The 20,183-nt window shown below is 46.9% G+C and overlaps 1 protein-coding gene across 1 annotated transcript; it reads right to left on the reverse strand.

Annotated features, from left to right (window-relative positions):
• Positions 1-4,992: 4,992 nt before the first annotated feature.
• LOC112659486 (solute carrier family 22 member 20-like) lies at positions 4,993-19,436 on the reverse strand. Its single transcript, XM_025446329.3, has 10 exons — positions 18,969-19,436; positions 17,785-17,888; positions 14,783-14,937; positions 14,088-14,256; positions 13,085-13,208; positions 10,649-10,764; positions 10,132-10,346; positions 8,364-8,472; positions 7,311-7,514; positions 4,993-6,557 (listed from the first exon to the last, which is right to left on the reverse strand). The coding sequence occupies exons 1-10, from the start codon at positions 19,350-19,352 to the stop codon at positions 6,452-6,454; spliced, it is 1,686 nt and encodes a 561-aa protein (XP_025302114.3). The 5' UTR covers positions 19,353-19,436; the 3' UTR covers positions 4,993-6,451.
• Between the last annotated feature and the right edge of the window lie 747 nt (positions 19,437-20,183).

A 20,183-nucleotide genomic window follows, 5' to 3' on the forward strand; every position in this document is an offset into this window, starting at 1 on the left:
TACAGACATGAAAAACTTGAGTTCTATTTTATTTATTTATTTTTTAAATTTTTAATTATTTATGTTAGTCACACACAGAGAGAGAGGCAGAGACACAGGCAGAGGGAGAAGCAGGCTCCATGCACCGGGAGCCCAATGTGGGATTTGATCCCGAGTCTCCAGGATTGCGCCCTGGGCCAAAGGCAGGCGCCAAACCGCTGCACCATCCAGGGATCCCTCCATTTTAAGTATAAATACTGTCTAGTACCCTGTTGGTCCCTCTAATCCATTTACTATTTGTGTTAATTCTGAGCTCCCTTCTCATAGAAGTGACCCCCAGTGTTTTCTCAGTGTTTTTCCTGTTTTTATAGTTTTTTAAAAATATTTATTCATGAGAGACAGAGAGAGAGAGAGAGGCAGAGACACAGGCAGAGGGAGAAGCAGGGTCCCCCATAGGGAGCCTGATGTGGGACTCAATCCTTGGACCCCGGGACCACCACCTGGGCCAAAGGCAGATGCTCAACCACTGAGCCACACAGGTGCTCCGTGTTTTTCCTGTTTTTTCCTGACTCTGTCATCACAGCTGTCTGGGTCCTTCTAAGGACACCTGGATAGAAACGGTACCCGGAAGGATATATACAAAATGTCAACAGTCAATACATATATAGGTAATGAGATCACAGCTGATTTCTGTTTTCTTCTCGACTTTTTTGCATTCTCTGAGTTTTTCAAAACAATAATTAACCATTTATTCAATAAATATTTATTGGAGGATTGCTCTGTGTGAGGCACTAAGCTTGGTGCTGGCAAGAACAAGACAGCCATGGTCCTTGCCCTTATGGAGTTTACAATCTGGCAGAAAAGGCAGATGTTAAATAAGGAAGACAGTAATGATGTTAAAATGTGCAAAGGGCCTTGGTTTTGTTTCTAAGAGCATGTAGCCTAATCTGGAAGGGTCATGATGGAGAGGGCTTCCTGGGATTGGGGATGCTTACCTGGGACCTGCAGGGTGAAACACATTTGCCACCGTAGAGGTTGATGAGGGAGGACAGTGAACCATGGATTCATCCCCTTCCCATGCTGACACATCTGACCCTCCTGGCACCAGACAGACTTCCCTAAAATGCAAATTTGCACTCATTACTTAACTCAAAATTCTACTAAGAAATCATCAAGAACTATTAACAATACTCACTTTTGGGGAGAGAAATGGACAGAGGGGATCTTTTTTCATTTTGTGACTTTCTGTCTATAAAACCTTTTAAAACATTTTAATGAGAGAGTGGAGGTTGCTTCACTAGCCTTTTCACATCAGGTTTTATGCTTGAGATGGCTGTGCCCAATTCTTGTTTTTAAGGATGGTTCATTTGAATCCAAGAATCCTTCATATTCCATCAATGCAAAATTTCATTTGTATAGGTAGCTGGTAGCCAATGACAGAAGATTAGCACTTTTTTTTTCTTGGTGGATCTTTCTTTCTTGCCATTGATCAGCATATGGCTATTTCTACCACTTCAGATGGTTTTCTTCCATGGCATTATCTTTCAAATCCAATGGCTCTGCATCTTCTGTCATTAATAATTGTAATGTTGAGGGGCACCTGAGAGGCTCAGTCAGTTAAGCATCTGTCTTTGGCTCATGATCCCAGGGTCCTGGGATGGAACCCCATGTCAGGCTCCCTGCTCAGTGGGGAGCTTCTCCCTCTCCCTCTGCTGCTCCCCCGGCTTGTGTTCTCTCTCTCTCTCTTTCTGTCAAATAAATAAAATCTTTAAGAAAAACAACTGTAATGTTGAGATTTCTTAGGATATTAATGGATTTCGACTTTGATCAGGCTTCTTCATAACAGCAAGTGTTGGGGACAAGGTGCCAGCCTGGCTTGCTTTGGCCCTGTTGGTTCATCTGATAACTTTTCCAGGTATTTAAAACATTTCAACTGGGGAAGAGCAGAATTAGCAGTATGTGCAAACCCAACTTGTGGTGAATCTTCTTCAGGTCCGCTCATTTAGTCATTTAAACATTTAATTTTTAAATTTTTATAATTTTAAATATTTATTTATTTTGAGAGAGAGAGAGAGTCAGCAAACAGGGAGAGTGGCAGAGGGAGAGAATCTTGAAGCAGACTCCATCCTGAGCATGAAGCCTGACTTGGGGCCCAATATCATGAACCATGAGATCGTGATCTGAGCCAAAACTAGGAGTTGGACGTTTAACCCACTGAGCCACCCAGGTGCCCCAGTCATTTAAACTTTTTCTTTTTTTTTCAAGATTTATTTATTCATTCATTCAGAGAGAGCGAAGAAAGAGGCAGAGACACAGGCGGAGGGGGAAGCAGGCTCCATGCAGGAAGCCTGATGTGGGACTCGATCCCGGGTCTCCAGGATCACACCCCAGGCTGCAGGTGGCGCTAAACCGCTGTGCCACCGGGGCTGCCCCATTTAAACTTTTTAAAAAACTATTTCTCTTAGAAGCCTGATGAACTTATGATTTTAATTGAAGCTATTCATTATGGTAGGAAAAGCAACACCTGTAAAAACCGACTCTTTGTAAAATCTCTTTCAGGGGATACTAGACTTTTGTAACTTCAGAAAATCAAAATTGCAATATACTTTTTTTTAAAATATTTTATTTATTTTTTCATGAGAGACACATAAAGAGAGGCAGAGACACAGGCAGATGGAGGAGAAGCAGGCTCCATGCAAGGAGCCAGATGTGGGACTCGATCCAGGGAATCCGGGATCATGCCCTGAGCCAAAGGCAGATCCTCAACCACTGAGCCACCCAGGCATCCCTTGCAATATACTTTTTTTCTTTTTTTAAGATTTTATTTATTTAGGGATCCCTGGGTGGCGCAGCGGTTTGGCACCTGCCTTTGGCCCAGGGCGCGATCCTGGAGACCCCGGATCGAATCCCACGTCGGGCTCCCGGTGCATGGAGCCTGCTTCTCCCTCTGCCTGTGTCTCTGCCTCTCTCTCTCTCTCTCTCTGTGACTATCATAAATAAATAAAAATTAAAAAAAAAAGAAATAGAAAAAAAAGATTTTATTTATTTATTCATGATAGACATAGAGAAAGAGAGAGGTAGAGACACAGGCAAGAGGGAGAAGCAGGCTCCATGCCGGGAGCTCGACGGGGGACTCAATCCCGGGACTACCAGGATCACGTCCCGGGCCAAAGGCAGGCGCTAAACCACTGAGCCACCCAGGGATCCCCTGCAATATACTTTTAAAGAGTCATCTACACTTCTTGGGCATCTGGGTGGCTCAGTCGATTAAGCATCCGACTTGATTTCAGCTCAGGTCACAATGTCAGGGTCATGAGCTCCAGCCCCTTACGCTGGGTGTGGATCTCTCTCTCTCTCTTTCTCTCTCTCTCCCTCTGCCCCTCCCCCTGCCTCTCTTTCTCTGTCTCTTTCATAAATAAATAAATAAATAAATATCATCTACATTTATTAATTTATTTAAAACAAACATCATTAAAGATTTTTAAGGCATTGAACAAGCAAAATAGGAAATAATTTTTTTTCTTTCAAGATTTTATTTATTTATTCATGAGAGACACACAGAGAGAGGCAGAAACATAGGCAGAGGGAGAAGCAGGCTTCTCACAGGGAGCCCGATGCAGGACTTGATCCCCAGACCCTGGGATCACGCCCTGAGCCAAAGGCAGACACTCAACCACTGAGCCACCCAGACGTCCCAGGAAATACTAAAGTTAATTCAATCATTAAAATTCTGAAAAATTTGGGATCCCTGGGTGGCACAGCGGTTTGGCGCCTGCCGTTGGCCTAGGGCGCGATCCTGGAGACCTGGGATCGAATCCCACGTTGGGCTCCGGGTGCATGGAGCCTGCTTCTCCCTCTGCCTGTGTCTCTGCCTCTCTCTCTCTCTCACTGTGTGCCTATCATAAATAAATAAAAATTTTTAAAAAAATTCTGAAAAATTCATATATGTGAAATCATATTCATATATGATTTATCATTTTTGAATTCAAGTATAAACAAAATATTTATTTTAAAATATTTTATTTTTAAGTAATTTCTACACCCAATGTGGGGCCAAATCTACAACCTTGAAAACAAGAGTCACTCATGGGGTGCCTGGATGGGACAGCTGGTTGAATGTCTGACTTTTTTTTTAAGTTCTCTCTCTTTTCTTTTAAGATTTTATTTATTTATTCACAACAGACACATAGAGAGAGGCAGAGACACAGGCAGAGGGAAAAGCAGGCTCCATGCAGGGAGCCCGATGTGGGACTCGATCTCAGGTCTCCAGGATCACACCCTGGGCTGAAGGCGGCGCTAAACCGCTGGGCCACCGGGGCTGCCCTGAATGCCTGACTCTTGAAATTAGCTCCTCCGTGCTCAGCAGGGAGTCTGCTTGAGAGTCTCTCCCTTCCCCTCAGGCCCTCCTCCCCTCTGTGACTGTGAGTGCATGGGCTTGGGCATGCACCTGCATTCTCTCTGTCTCTTTCTCAAATCTCTAACGAAAAAAAAGAGTTGCTTGCTCCTCTGACTGAGCCAGCCAGCCAGTGTCCCTGATCAAAACCTTTTTATTTACTTATTTTAAAGATTTATTTATCTTTTTTTTTTTTTTTCAGAGAGAGAGCACAAGAAGGGGGAATAGCAGAGGGAGAAGCAGACTCCCTGCTGAGCAAGGAGCCCAACGTGGGGCCTCTATCCCATGACCCTGGGATCCTGACCTGAGCAGGGGGCAGATGCTTAAAACTACCCAGGTGCCCCCCAAAATATTTTTAAACTTAGATTTTCTGAAGCAGTCAAGGTTTATAGTCCACTTTGATGTACTTCTTTACTCAAATTATGTTCAATGATTATGTTTTCAAAAAAGTGATTTTTATTTGTAAAAACAGCTATAATTCATTGATTCAAACAAGAATCAAGTATTGGTTAATTGTTAATACCTAAAGTTGATAAATAACTCAACAAATAATAAATGAACAAATTCAAAGCAAGAATTAGCAATTGAGAAACAGTGAAATGTATTATATTCTTTTTATTTTTTTATTTTTTTTTAATTTTTATTTATTTAGGATAGTCACAGAGAGAGAGAGGCACAGAGACACAGGCAGAGGGAGAAGCAGGCTCCATGCACCGGGAGCCCGACGTGGGATTCGATCCCGGGTCTCCAGGATCGCGCCCTGGGCCAAAGGCAGGCGCCAAACCGCTGCGCCACCCAGGGATCCCTATATTCTTTTTAAATCTAACATCAGACACTAGTAACAAAAACATGAACACAGCAATAATTCTTATGTCTTCTATGTTAGAAAAACTTAGATGTAGGAAAAAATATACATTTACATGTCCACACTGAACAGAACCTCAGTCATAACAAATGGGCGCTGTGACTTTTCAGAAATTCAGGACGCTTTTCTTCATACAGCACCCCATGAGGGCTTTCTGGTCATGGTCTCAAGCATATGTCCTTAAAATGACCATTACCAAACTGAGGAACAATATCAGGGACTACCAACAGGTGCTATGTCAATGGTGCTCAGATTAATAGCCTGGACACACCTATCCACCACACACCTATCCACCACTTGCCATTGGAAGCTTTCTGCTCATTCATGGCTTTTTATAGTCTCGGGCATCCACCCTGTGATCTGGACAGATGGATGCAGCTGGCTCTGGGCTGCAGGCCAGAGTGCTGGTTGGGTTGTCTACAGGCGCTGCGGAATGTGGCCTTGTCCTGTGGCTACTAAGAGCTGAAGCAGAGACCACATGGTCTGACGAGAGCCACTGCAGAAGAGACGAAAACCTTGCGGAGGCAGTCTGGGGGATGTTTTCAGCCATCAAGTCATCATTTTAGGTTAACCATAGAAAAAAGCTTGAAAAATACTTCTAGCATAAACATTTCCAAACATCCAAAAGTAGGAAGTACAAGGAACACCCTGCTTCAACCCTGGCAGTCACTCTTTGCACTTTTCTAGTATTTTAAAGCAAATCCCCCAATGTTTTCATTCCTAAATACTTCAACTTACATCTTTTCTTCCTCTTCTTCTTCTTTCTTCTTCTTCTTCTTCTTCTCCTCCTCCTCCTCCTCCTCCCCCTCCCCCTCCTCCTCCTCCTCCTCCTCCTCCTCCTCCTCCTCCTCCTTCTTCTTCTTCTTCTTCTTCTTCTTCTTCTTCTTCTATTTAAAGGGACACTGGCTTATATAACCCAATGCCACTGCCAACTTAACAAAATCAACAGATTCCTTAATATTTATTTAAAACTCATTCTTTATATTCAAATGTCACTGATTGTCCAATACATGTCTTTTCTCAGTTGGTTTATAAGTCAAGTGATTCATTTGCCTTATAATATTTCCATATCACAACACTATTGTTGCTTTTCCATTAGACGGTCAAGTGAGGTGCCATAGCATTTCCTTGGCAAGATCCCTCAAGTTTCAAAATGTGAGAAAGTTGTGAAGGGAGGCAGGGCCATTCAGAATATAGTTGTGGGTCCAAAGAAATCACACTGTGCCTTCTACTTTTGTCATTTCTGATAGAAGTGAGACCAATCCATTCTTTGTGGTATTTTCACTGATGTTTCTTTTTTTGTCATGAGCCATCTTCATTCTGGGCAGGGAGAGGCACAAAACAAGCTGTGAGTGGAAAAGTGAGAGCTTCATGGATGGAAGGGCTCTGTCACTGTCCTGAGAAGGAGGGGCCTGCTGGGCCCAGGCGGATGAAATGGAGAGGCACAGCTGCCCCCAGGGAGGTGCCCCCAAGCCAGCCCAGCCCATCTGGAGCAGAGCCCCACTGCCCCACCGACCTACTGACCAAGCCCAAGACAAGGAACCAGACAAGGTTCAGATCAGCCAAACCACAGACAAAGGATCCCACTTGAAAAGAAGTGTTCAATGAATAGATTAGATGACCATCTTCCTTCAAAATAAAAAGCATGGCTGAAATTCATCTGGAGTAACAGACTGACCTCATCTGGTCACCACACGTGGTTTTGCAGCCATAGGTTAGGTGAGAGGAGGGACTTTAGCCGTGTGACAGATCCCCTCCACATACAAAGTGATGGCATATTTAATAAAAGGAGACTATGGCAGAATTGTATATGGCCTCCCGCGTGATTTACCTCCAAATGCTTCATAGGACTCTCAGACACTCACCACCAAGTTTAATAAACCTGAAGCCATTACTGTATTTCAGGTGGATGGTCAGGAGCAGTGGGAGCTGCCCCAGAGTCCTGACACGGGCCAAGGGAGTGCCCCAGTCCTGCCGCGCAGCAAGGACCCCACTGACCCATTCTCACTGGTCCATCCCCACAGGCTATGAGAACTTTCTGACATGCTGGAGAGGGAGCAGGAAGGGTCCTACCTCTTCTCTGTCTCCTGGATGGTGTCCAGCAATGGCTGGTTGTTAGTCTCTGTCAGGAAGGAGGCTGCTATAGCTGCCAGGATAGGCATGAGACCAAACATCACAGGCTGTAGCACTGGGCTATGGCTTCCTAGGATGTAGATGAGGGGAGCCAAGAGGGAGCCCAGGCGTGTGCTGAAGATCCCGGCACTCATCCCTATCTGCCTGTGGTGAGAGAGAGCATAGGAAGGGTTAGGACCTTACATGCACGCTGCCATAATTCAAGCACCTGCAACAAGCCTGGTAGGATTTGGTGAATGAATAAATGGAACTGGGCCCTGAGTCTCCGGGCTGGTGCACTGAGAGAAGGCTGAGTGGCAAAGGGCCAGATCTTGGTATGGGTCGTGTAGGGGTACATCACAGGGAAGAGAACATTCATCTCAGATGTGGCCCTGTATGTAGGATGCTTATTGGGAACCATAACAATGGTGTAAAAATTGACAGCTAATACTAACTGAGCACGTACTTCATGCCAGGCACAGTACTTGATGTCCTCGACTTCTTGATTTCCTACCACTATCTAGGATATTTACATTTTTCTGAAGCTATAGAAACTAGACCGTTTATGGGAGTGCCTGCCATGCTCTAGTCATTATTCCAAGAGCAAAGTGCTATGATAACCAAAATCACGATAAATTAGTGACATGAACCTACTACTTTGAGATGTGACACCACAAAACTATTTCCAAATGGGGGCTGGTTTCACTAGTGGCCCAGCTCTGAGCTTTGAGGGACAGAGGCTGCCCTCTTGGTTCCAGAGGCTCTGATCCATCATCTTCTTCTTCTTCTCCTTCTCCTTCTTCTTTTTAAAGATTTTATTTATTTATTCATGATAGACATAGAGAGAGAGAGAGAGAGGCAGAGGGAGAAGCAGGCTCTGTGCTGGGAGCCTGACGCGGGACTCGACTCCATCCGGGAGGACTCGATCCGGGACTCTAGGACCACACCCTGGGCCAAAGGCAGGCGCTGAACCGCTGAGCCACCCAGGGATCCCCCTCTGATCCATCTTCTTACCTGATTTCAGTAGGGAAGAGCTCCATGGTGTATAGGTAGAGACAAGAAAAACAGCCAGCCAGGCTCCCTTTTCCAAATAAACAGAGGATCATCTGAAAGGTATTCATGTCTGAGAGAAGGCAGTGGGGTGGGGGGTAGACAAAAGGGAGTTAATTAAATATCAATGCAATCACCTATCCTCATATCTCAGTGTGTCAAGCACCTCTCTGCCTCAGGGCCTTTACACTTGTGGTTCTCACTCCTCAGAGTGCTCTTTCCCCCACTATTCATCTACTTACTCCTAATCCCATCTTCAGATCTCGATTCATTTTTTTATTTTTTTTAAAGGTTTTATTTATTTATTCATTCATGAGAGACACAGAGAGAGAAGGAGAGAGGCAGAGACACAGGCAGAGGGAGAAGCCGGCTCCATGCAGGGAGCCCAATGTGGGACTCGATCCCAGGTCTCCAGGATCAGGCTTTGGGCTGAAGGCGGCGCTAAACCGCTGAGCCACCCGGGCTGCCCCTTCAGATGTCTGATTCAAATGCTATTCTGGCAAAGAGGACTTCCCTGACCCAGTTCGCTGTACCTAGCCCACCGTATATTCCCTGACTCCCTGTACATCTCCTATGGGGCACTGATCCCAACTACAATTGACACAATGAAGCCATTGGTTACTGTCTGTCTCCCTGAAGGTTTCTGTGCTCCATGAGCCAGGGTCTGGTCTGGGCCGCAGGAAGGCAAGTGCTCAAGAAATAGCTATGAATAACTAATAACTAAACAAAGTGGATATTTTCCAATGAGGACATGGGGAGTTAGGGAGTTAGGGAGTGAGGGACGCTGAGATTAGCCCTGTCCTGGGGATTCAGGGAGGTGATTGCCCCACGGACAGAGTGTTCTCGTCAATAAAATGACAGAAGGGACAATCTTCAACATACCTCGCACTTGCAGGGTTTTAGATTTCTGGGATTCCTATGACCACCTCAAGTTAGTATTCCTTGCTACTGGATCTCAGATGGCTGAATTTATATCTTTATAAACTTATCTATAGATGATAATTAAAGTTTATTCAATATTTACCATGAGCTGGGCACCGGGATAAGAACTTTTACATATGATCTTTAATTATTTTTATTATTATTTTTTTAAGATTTTATTTATTCATTCATGAGAGACACTGAGAGAGACGCAGAGACATAGGCAGAGGAAGAAGCAGGCTCCACGCAGGGAGCCTGATGTGGGACTCGATCCTGTGCTCCAGGATCATGCCCTGGGCTGAAGGCAGGCGCTAAACTGCTGAGCCACCCAGGGATCCCAATCTTTTATTATTTTTAAAAAACTATTTCAAACATATGGAAAACTATAGAGATTGATATAGTAAAAACACCCATGAAATCATCTTATTGTTTTCTCCAATGTTAACATGCCTTAGCTGTGTGACCTTGGACAAGTCACTCCACCTCTCTGAGCTTTATTTATGCTTTAGTTATAAAAGCACTTCATGGAGTCCTCATGATGATTAGATGAGTTGGTACATGTGAAGTGCTAGCCCAGTGCTTGGCATGCAGTCAATACCAAATAAGGGCCTCTTAATTATTCTTCCTAAATAACCGTGAGGGTCAACAGAGTGTATGTGGGTCAACTTGTCTACAATCACAGGAAACCACTTGAAAGCAGGTTCATGCAGTTCTCTAGTCTGCTCTGAATCATCAAACCGGACCTGTACATCATACAGGTTGTACATCATATCAGAAGAGAATTTTCATGAGACCCAGAAGAAAACCTCACCTTGAGGAACAAATGTGGTGACAAGGATCATGCAACTGGCCAACAACAACAGGGAGACAACAGTGATTCGGCGGCCAAAGTAGCCCATACTCAGGCCTGCCAGCAGCTTTGTGGGTAAATCCATGACTGTAAACAGCATTTGTACCCCGTAGATGTTGAACCCAAATTTCTGCAAATCTAAGGCCAGCCCATAGAAGGAAAAGCCTGCAGAAAACCTGGATGAGAGAAATTGCCAGAAATTACTTCATACCCTAGAGGTGGCCCACAGTTTGCCTTTCTTTCCAATGGAAGGAGTCTCTGTAAACTTTTTGGCTATGGATGGGATATGATCTTATTCTAGAACCAAATACTCTCAGGTTCTAGACTTTGTCAAGTGTTCCTATCTTCTCAGATTGCTTAGCCACAGTCTGTTGCCTGCATGCATCTCTGTCTCAAGCCAGTGGGGCACCAGGGAATGACAACTCAGGAGCAGGTGTCAGGTGAATGACTTGGGGATCACTCTTTGGGGCCCACTCACCATCCCAGGGCAATACAGCAAGTAACTTTGCAGAGTCCTGGAGTGCGGAAGAGATCTAAGAAGAATGGAGACTCCTTCACAGCAGCTGTGTCCTCCTGCATGTGGAAGCTTACCACCTAGTAGGAAAAGACCAGAGTGGGGATGCCAGAAGAAAGGGCTCTGGCCCTTAGTCCTTACACTTTCTGATGTCATGAAGTTACTTGATTCTTCCCACATTGGCCAATTGCTATACACATTTCCAAGGAGAAATAGAGGACTTCAAATTTGTTGTGTGTATTCTCTTATATTAGCAACTTCTCCTTTTATTTTATTTTATTTTTTGTTTTTTAAAAAAGATTTATTTATTTATTTATTCGTGATAGACACACACAGAGAGAGAGGCAGAGACACAGGAGGAGGGAGAAGCAGGCTCCATGCAGGGAGCCCAATGCCGGATTCAATCCCGGGACTCCAGGATCACACCCTGGGCCAAAGGCAGGCACTAAACCGCTGAGCCACCCAGGGATCCCCACAACTTCTCTTTTTAACTAGTTTTTCTTGAGGATCAAAGATGACCATCATTTATTGAGCACTTGTTATGTGCCAGATGGGGGTCTATGTACTTGATGTGAACTAACTTATTTAATGTAAGGGAGGTTTCCCTTATCCTTTAAAATTTTTTTAAATTTATTTTTATTTATTTGAGATAGAATGAGTGGAGCAGGAAGGAGCAGAGGGAGAGGGAAATCCTGAGGGGAGCCCGATGTAGGGCTCAATACTAGGACCCTGGGACCATGACCCAAGCTGAAGACAGATGCCCAACTGACTGGGCCACCCAGGTGCCCCTCTATAATCCTTTTATACAGATGAGGAAACTGAAGCTCAGAAGGTTGAATAATTTGTCCAGGATCATAGAGCTATTAAGTGAAGAGTTGGGAGTCAAATTCAGGTGAATGGCCCCAAGTCTGAGATCCTAGCCATTGTTATTTTGCTTCTTCATATTCATAGTTAGAAAGGTCCCTGCCGGGACGCCTGGGTGGCTCAGCTCAGCGGTTGGGTGTCTGCCTTCGGCCCAGGGCATGATCCTGGAGACCCAGGATCAAGTCCCACATTGGGCTTCCCACATGGAGCCTGCTTCTCCCTCTGTCTCTGCCTATGTCTCTGCCTCTCTTTCTGTGTGTCTCTCGTGAATAAATAAATAAAATCTTAAAAAAAAAAAAAAAAAAAAAGTCCCTGCCATGCCTGGGTGGCTCAGCGGTTGAGCATTTGCCTTCAGCTCAGGGCGTGATCCCGGGGTCTAGGATCAAGTATCGTGCATCAAGCTCCTTGCAGGGAGCCTGCTTTTCTCTCTGCCTATGTCTCTGCCTCTCTCTCTCTCTGTGTTTTGGGAATAAATAAATAAAATATTTTTTAAAAAAAGAAAGAAAAGTCCCTGCCTCCTCTTTCTGTAGTACCTCTCCCAATTCCCACTCTCCAGAAGCAACTGCCCTCTACTCTTCTAGGTGTTTCTTCTCATATTTATCTCATATTTCCAAATAAAATGCTACACTGCTATGGCTTGATTTTCCAACTTTAGATTGATTTATACTAAGAAAGAATGAGGATTTAACCCTCTTACTCTACCATCTCCGACCTATACCTCCCCTTCTGTCATTCTCCCAATGTGAATCTCATTCAGAGTTGAACCATGTAGCATACTCCTATTATATTGCCTTGCATGACCTGACCTTTTATTTTCCTGGAGTTAGTAACTGCCTCTTTTGTGTATTTGCTTGCTTAAATTCTTGGTTTCTTAAGTACCTGGCACTAATTTATCCCCAAATTCTTTGATAGAACCATAAACTCCTGTTAATAAGATTAAATATAACAAGCAATCTATTAGCATCAATTTTTTTCTTCAGGAAAGGCCATCAGTACATGTCTATCCTTTTGCTTCAGTGCAGACTGACTGTTCTCTAGGTTTTCTTTTTTTAAGATTTCATTTATTTATTCATGAGAATACACAGAGAGGAGAGAGAGAGAGAGAGGCAGAGGCAGAAGCATGCTCCATGCAGGGAGCCCAACATGGGCCTCGATCCTGGGTCTCCACAATCACGCCCTGGGCCGAAGGCAGCGCTAAACCGCTGAGCCACCTGGGCTGCCCTATTCTCTAGGTTTTCTGTACGACTTTTCCCTTCTTCTTTACCTTTCTCCTATTTTGGATCTTCTATTTCCTGGATTCCTAGGTTCACATTCTTGTTTTGGTGGAATGTACCTGGTGGTAGCTTCTGAGAAAGGGTGTAACAGGACATTTTTGCCACAGGTCCTCTGGTTATCTGATGGTGACAGCTACTACTTCTGGATGTAGAAACTTACCTCTTTGTTCACCCTTGGCAGGCCAACTTAAGCCCTCAGTGAGAATTATCACCAGGTCAGGAGGAAGGATTTGGGTAGTGTGTGGGTTTTCTTTGTGCATACCTCTGGAGTGAGCTTCCTCCCCTGCTCCTTTCTGCCATTTAATCTTGCCACAGCCCGCAGATTTTTCACAGCCATGTCAAGTTTGTTGTGGGTGACGAGCCAGCAAGCCGATTCTGGCAGGCCCCTAATAGTGAGAGGGAAGGGAGTGAGGGAGGGAGAGGTCTGGGAGCATGATCAGACAAGGGCAGAACCTCCTGCCCCTGCAACCCTGACCAGCTGGAGGTGCCAAGGGGTCTCCACCCACAGTACACACGCAGGGACTGGGCTCACTGCCCCAACCACCACCATGTATCAAGGCTGGCCCACTTAAAAACAGGGAGATCTGAGAAAGTCCAAATAAGCAAAATGGGAATAAGGAGGAACAAGGAGAGCAATTATTAATTGGCTGGTGAGCCTTGGTTAATGGGCTGGTGGTTGTTTCTCTCATTTCCTTTTTTGTCATATCACACGACACAAATGCAGGCATGTGTGGGTTTTTTTGCAAAACTATCGCCAAGTTGTACACATCTTCTGCCACCTCCATTTCTCATTTAATTCTTTACTCTCAATATCTCTCATGGCACTAACATGGATCCTCATTGTCATTTTTATGGGAGTCCCCACTTTCATTGTGGCTCTGGATTTGTATGGGAAATCTCTTCTCGGCTGAGTGGAGTGGCCAAAACTCTTCAAGTCTGACCCCATGAGGCATTTCAGGGACCCAAGTGAGTTTGGGGCACATAAAGGGCCTCACAGTCACTCAAGACTGAATTTGGTACGGGGTGAAGTGTGCAGCCACTTAGAACCCTAAATGGCATAGACTTTTCACCAAGGATGATATGGAGGGAAAAAAAATCAAATGGAGACACCTCGTATACCAAGGGTCCCTTCTTCTCTCCTTAAGGAGGTCAGATCTCAGCAGGCCCAAGCCAAAGTAAGCTCTGAGGTCAGCAAACACTCCTCATGAAGACAGACCAGACCAGGCAACTCTGTACAGTATATTGTGTATCGAGAGCTGACGTACCACGAATACAGAAGAATAATCACGTAGGTGACAGAGACTGTGCCCTGTAGCCAGCGCCATTGCCGGATGAAGTAGGCCAGGCCGGAGAGGATCACCTGGCCCAGTGTGATCATATACATAGCGTAGGTATTGACCAGCGTCCGCCTCTGCGTCGGGGTCCACTCCATGGCTAGGGATGACAAGTCCAGCATTGCTGGTCATCAGCTCCACAAGGTCAGGGCAAGAGGTCAGCCCAGGTCGGTCAGTGACAGAGATCCCAGGCAATACCCTTGCAGAACTTTACCCTGCTGAACCCAGTTGATGGGTGGGCTCTGCCCCTGCTCTGGTCCTTCCTCCTGCCCGGTGCCACCCAGGACACACGGTCCCAAGCACCTTCGGCCATCTCATTCGATCTTCATCACCCCACTATGCAGGAACATCTGTGATGATCCCCACCTTACAAGCAAGGAATATGTCACTGGAGTTGGGAATTTGAGCCTGGGGCGCGTAAGCCACCACCAAACAGCAAAAACTTCTTGAGGACTTTCTGGGTGCCAGATATTAGTCTATAAATACGTATGAGATGATGAGGTGCTATCATTATCACCCCGTTTTACAGATGGGGAAACTGAGGCCCAGGCAGGTTAACTGGTGCCCCCCCCCCCCCCCCGGTGGCACAGCTGTTGGAAGGGCCAGGGCCGCGCAGGTGTACTCACTGAGGCAGAGGCTGGCCACGATGATGCCGGTCATCGCCATCCCGCTGAGGAACCTGAAGGCGCAGTAGGCGGGGAAGCCGGGCGCGCAGGCGGCGCCCAGGCCCACAGCGATCATCTGCACTGTCGCGCTCTGCAGCACCCTCTTGCGCCCGTACCTGCCACCGAGACGGAGTTGCCAGGCTGAGCCTGGGGCAGCTGCAAAGGGGACTAGTGACCGCTCTGCACAGGCCTTTTGCCCCAGTCTGTCCTGTGCACCTGTCAGTCCCCTATTTCACTGCATCCTTAGAAAAAAGGGCTTTGGAAGCCGCCTTCACATGTGATTGACGGGCCTTGGAGGGGACCGCGACCCCTTCTGGACACCCTCCCACTTGAAAAAAAAGGCCTTGGGGAGGAACTCCCTTCTTCCTTGCTTTCACAGGGAGGCGCAGGGCCTCGAATGTTCCAGATGACCCTTGACCTGACGCTCATTCTCTTTTGCATCCTCTCAGACCCCTGTGTGCCAGGCAGGAGCCGATGCAGAGGACTCCCTGGCCCCTTCCCATGAGACCCCCCTACCGCTGGCCACGGCCCGGGCCTGGTGTCAGTGTACTACGAAGTGCTGTGCTCAGATGTCAGTGCCAGGCTTGCTCCAGGCCTGCCTGTGGAGCTTCCAGTCCACTTGGGAGAATCAGACAGTAAGATAAACAGGCCACAGAACAAACTAAAGCAGAGCAGGGGACCAGGAAATGTCAGAGGGTCGGCAGTTGTAAATAGGGTGGCAGGAGAAGCCTCCTCTGGGAACATGACACAAGTGCCACGAACATCGTGCTGAGGTGTGCTGGGGGCTCCTTCCGCGTCATCTCAGGTCAATGTCATTATTATCCCCATTATACAGATAAGAAAACAGAGGCTCAAGCTTAAATGACTTGCCCCATCCCTCAGCCAATGAGAAATCCACACCACTGTTGATTTGAGGCTGTGAGAAGTGACCGGAAGGGGTGTCCTGGAAATAGTGCCCCTGGTGGGGAGAACAAGCAGTGCAAAGGCAGGAGGAAGAAGCAGAGGATTGGGTTCACTGCAGTGGCTCAGGGGCCAGTCCAGGGAGCCCCAGCAGGCCACACGCTCCGTTAGGCTTCCCTGGCCAGGAACTGGAGAGCTGGTGGAAGCTTGAGCAGAGGAGGACTAGGATCTGTTCTGTATCTAACAAGATTGCTCTTCCCACTGATCTGAGAGTAACAGAAGGGCTCATGGATAGGAAGAAGCAGGGAGGCTCCTTCAAAGGCTGTTTCCGCCAGCCAGGTGCAAGATGAATAAGGCTGCTCCCAGAGTGGCAGCCTAGGGGGTGGTGAGAGGAGGAGGTGGGTCCTGGTCTATGATGATGACAGAGCCGACATGGTCTGCTGGTGTGCTGGAGAGGAGGGAAGTGGTGGAGGAGGTGGGGGGCAAGGGAGGGGTGGTCAAGGGGGTGTCTCAAAAGGGAGCAGGCAAGGGCAGCCCGGGTGGCTCAGCAGTTTAGCGCTGCCTTCGGCCCAGGGCCTGATCCTGGAGATCCGGGATTGAGTCCCGCATCGGGGTCCCTGCAGGGAGCCTGCTTCTCCCTCTGCCTATGTCTCTGCCTCTCTCTCTGTGTCTCTTATGAATAAATAAATAAAATCTTAAAAAAAAAAAAAAGGGAAGCAGGCAAGCAGTGGGGAAGTGGTGGGTTTACATACTCTTGAGGATCATTCGACTCCCTACCTGGGCTCTTTCCAGAGGTGGATGCTACAGACCTAGGGTTCTACCTCGGACACCCTGCAGCTCTCAGCTTTCGGAATGCAAGATATTAGTTGGCCAGGCTGCAGGCTCCTACTTACTAGGGACTGGCACTGAAAGCAAGAGCTCCCTGCAGGCCTCATGGAGGTGACTTAGTTCCCTCTTTTCACCTCTGGGTAGGGTGCAGGTGAGGACAGAGTCTGGGACCCTCCAGGTGGCCTCCTTTCTGATGAGCAAAGTGCTGGCTTTACCAGTCCCTCCTGCCCAGAGCTTATGGCTGGGCATCTCAGCACAGGGGCCAGAGGCTGTGTGTTCTTGGAGCCCAGCAAAGGGAGACAGGAGTGACTGGGGCCACTAGGTGACTGAGAGAGCCCCTCAATTGTACAGAAATGATCCCCAGAGCTAAGTGAATTTTCTAAGGTTTCATAGAGGGCAGAGGCCAGCTCCTACTGATGTTGTCCACTGAAATGCTCTTTCTGCTGCACTGGGGGAGATGCATCCAACAGGGTGGCAAAACTAGAAGATACTGTACCCAGGGCTGGCTTTCAGAAGACACTGTACCTTGGCCTGTTCAGCTTTAACCAGGATTATCTGTCTAGATAGAGCTGATGGAAGACAGAGCTTCTTCCTCATGGCATCATCATCACTTCCAAGAACATTGACTAAATGTCCATGCTGGAATCTGTTTTCTCTAGGACCAGTGGTGCTAAGCCTCCTCTCATCTGTAAAATGTGAGCAGCTACACAGGGCTGCTGGGAGGACGTGGGAGAGCGCTCAGTGGAATTAGCTTTCCACCCCACTACTGGTCATCACAGGGACTCCTGCTTCCTGGGGAGGTGTCAGGTGAAGGCGGCCCTGCAGGTGAGGTCATGCATTGGCCAACTGAGGCCACGGCTGCTTTCTCAGCACTCACAGGATGAAGGCGTTCTGGCACGTGACTCAACATTCATCAACAAGCAGGAAGTACTTCGACATTAACGATTGCAATTCATTTCAGAACAGAAAAAGAGGTGCCATCACCTCTGCCACACGCCCAGAGGACTGTCTCCTAGGAAAGTGGGGTGTCCAGGGCCTGGGCAGGGACGGGGGAGCGCTCCACCTTGGCTCCTCTGTTTGAGGTATCAAGTGTGGCCCTGGCTGTCTGGCAGGGAGGAAGAGATGGGAGGGTCTTCTCAAGTGGGATCTTGAGCCTTCGAGGACACTGTGGGGACAGTGTGAATGCTAGCCTTGTTGGAAGATTCTGGAGACTTCCTCGGGCCTCCTCCCCTCACCTGTCAGAGAAGATGCCAAAGATAATAGCTCCCACCAGCTGTCCCGTCATGTATATGGACTGAGCAATGGACTTCAGTGACTTGTGGTCGCACACCAGGTCCCACTGGAGGAAAAGAGAAGTGTCAACAGGTGGCTAGTGCACCCTCACCCTGAGGCTTCCATAGAATATCAAGAGCTGCTTCATCACCCCTTTACACTAATTGACCGTCCTATAGCTTGTCCTGAAGCACATAATGCTGCCATCATGAGCACTGGTCCTTTTATTTTAAATGGCACGATGATGAATTAAGCACATTATCTCAGGTGTTATATAAAACACAGAGTCCCAAGTCTTAGGAAACCTCTACCCTAAAAGAAAGATGACCAACATGAATCTAGACCCAGATCACTTGAAATGCTTCATTTTTCCCCCTTCTTTTTGTTCTCATTTCATTCGGGGGTCTGAGAAATTGGGTGGGGAGAAAATGGAAGTCATGTCAATTTTCTGACTGCTTTGCAAATAGCTAAGCGAAGGCAAAAAATGATCAGACCAAGTATCAGCAGGGAGACAAATCAATCAAACATATCTGAACATCTTACACGCACAGAAAATTATTTGGCAGAACTTAGGGCCCTTCTATGACCCTACAACCCCACCCCTGGGCATACATCCAGCAGAAACGAATATCTGTGTCCACCCCAATACATGTACAAGAACGCTCCTAACCATGATAGTCATAATAGCCCCAAACTGGACACCATTGCAGGTGCATTTCAGTGGTAGAACAGACATGCACTCTGCGGTATATTTGTACAATGGAATGCTCCACAGTCCTGAGAAAGAACCAACTCCCGAGGCATGTATCAACATGGATGACTCTTAAAAATCTATATTGAATGAAAAAAATCCCAACACACTAAAGAGCACATACTCTATGATTCCCTTCATGTGAAATTCAAGCATAAGCAGAGCCAAGTGATAGTGATGGAGGTCTGAATGGTGGTTATGGGGGGGCAGTAGTGATACAGAAGGCTACAAGGGAGGCTTCTGGGGTCCTAGAAATAATCTGTATCTTGATCTAGTGTATATGTATCCAGCTGTATATCTAAATTTTAAGCATTTAATGGAATGAGTTATGTCTCCATTAAAATAAAACAAACAAAACATCTGAAGACTCAGCATTCAGCTGTAGTTTTACCTCACCTCAGAAACGATGGAGGAGTCAACACTTTGGTCATACACCCACCCATCCAGGCAGCCCTCGGTGTCCAAGTTCAAAGACGAGGTGCCATTGAGGTTTAAGATCTGCCAGTGAGGCTCGGAGAACCTCAGGCAACGCTCAGGCTTCTGGTCCTTGTCCAGTGGGATGAAGACTCTTAGCAAATCCCCATCTCGGACACCACCCGGGACCTGAGACCCGTTGGTCCAGTTGACCGGCCGGCAGTGGTGCTCTGGGGTCATGGCTGTGAAGTTCTGCAGGAAGTTGTGACAAGTGATCAGGATGGTAGGGAACATAATGAGAGCAGTTTGGAGGATTTGGAAGTTCCCCATGCCGCCAATGGTGTGCAGCAACTCTGAGAATCCCATCGTGCTCTCTCCACTGCACCTGTTCACTGAAGCTCCTCCACACACACACACACACACACACACACACACTCATGGTCTATTTTATATACCCACTCATCTTCTTGTTCTAGTGGGAAAAGCTCTTGGGAAAGAGCTTCTGGGCATTTGTCCAGTGCTATGATACAATCACATCTTATTTGCTCTCCATCAGGAAATAAGATGTTTCTATGTAAGGATATTTCTTCAAGGAATAAACTTTTCATGTGACCATTTAAATGGAAGCCTTCCAGATGAGTTCCTTGCGTCTTCATTGTGTAAGTCCATGGTCAATATTTATTGAAGACCTGCAGACCGGTTTTCCCTCACAGCTTATGGGCATCATTACAGCTGTGTGTGTAGCAACCGAAAGTGACACATCCTCTGAGTTAGGCTTAGTGAAGATGAGAGGCAGAACCGTAGGCCATAGTCAGACTCACACATGAGACAGCCCCAGGCCAAGATCAAGGCCTGACTGATTTGGCTGGTGAAGACATAAGTCACTTTCAGATTTCAGGTCTGTTACTTACCTAGGCAGCGGGAAGGCGAATAAGCCAAAGGTGCCAACGACCTGAGATTCTTGTCCTTGGTGCCAGAAAGGGCAATCTTGAAACCAAAGGGGTCAGGGGATTGCAAGGTGAGTTGTGGGGTGCTCTGCAGCCGTGAAGCCTGTTTCAGACCTCAGTTGAGTGCCTTTATATCCTGTAGCTCTCTCCTGAGGAGGGCGATCAGAGGCCTCAGACCACATCAGAACATGGAGGTGACCAGAAAGTCTCATGATGTTTCAGGGTAAACAGGTGGGTGAGGGGCAGATGG

The sequence above is a fragment of the Canis lupus genome, chromosome 18 (assembly GCF_003254725.2).
Source record: "Canis lupus dingo isolate Sandy chromosome 18, ASM325472v2, whole genome shotgun sequence".
NCBI classification, from domain to species: Eukaryota; Metazoa; Chordata; class Mammalia; order Carnivora; family Canidae; genus Canis; species Canis lupus.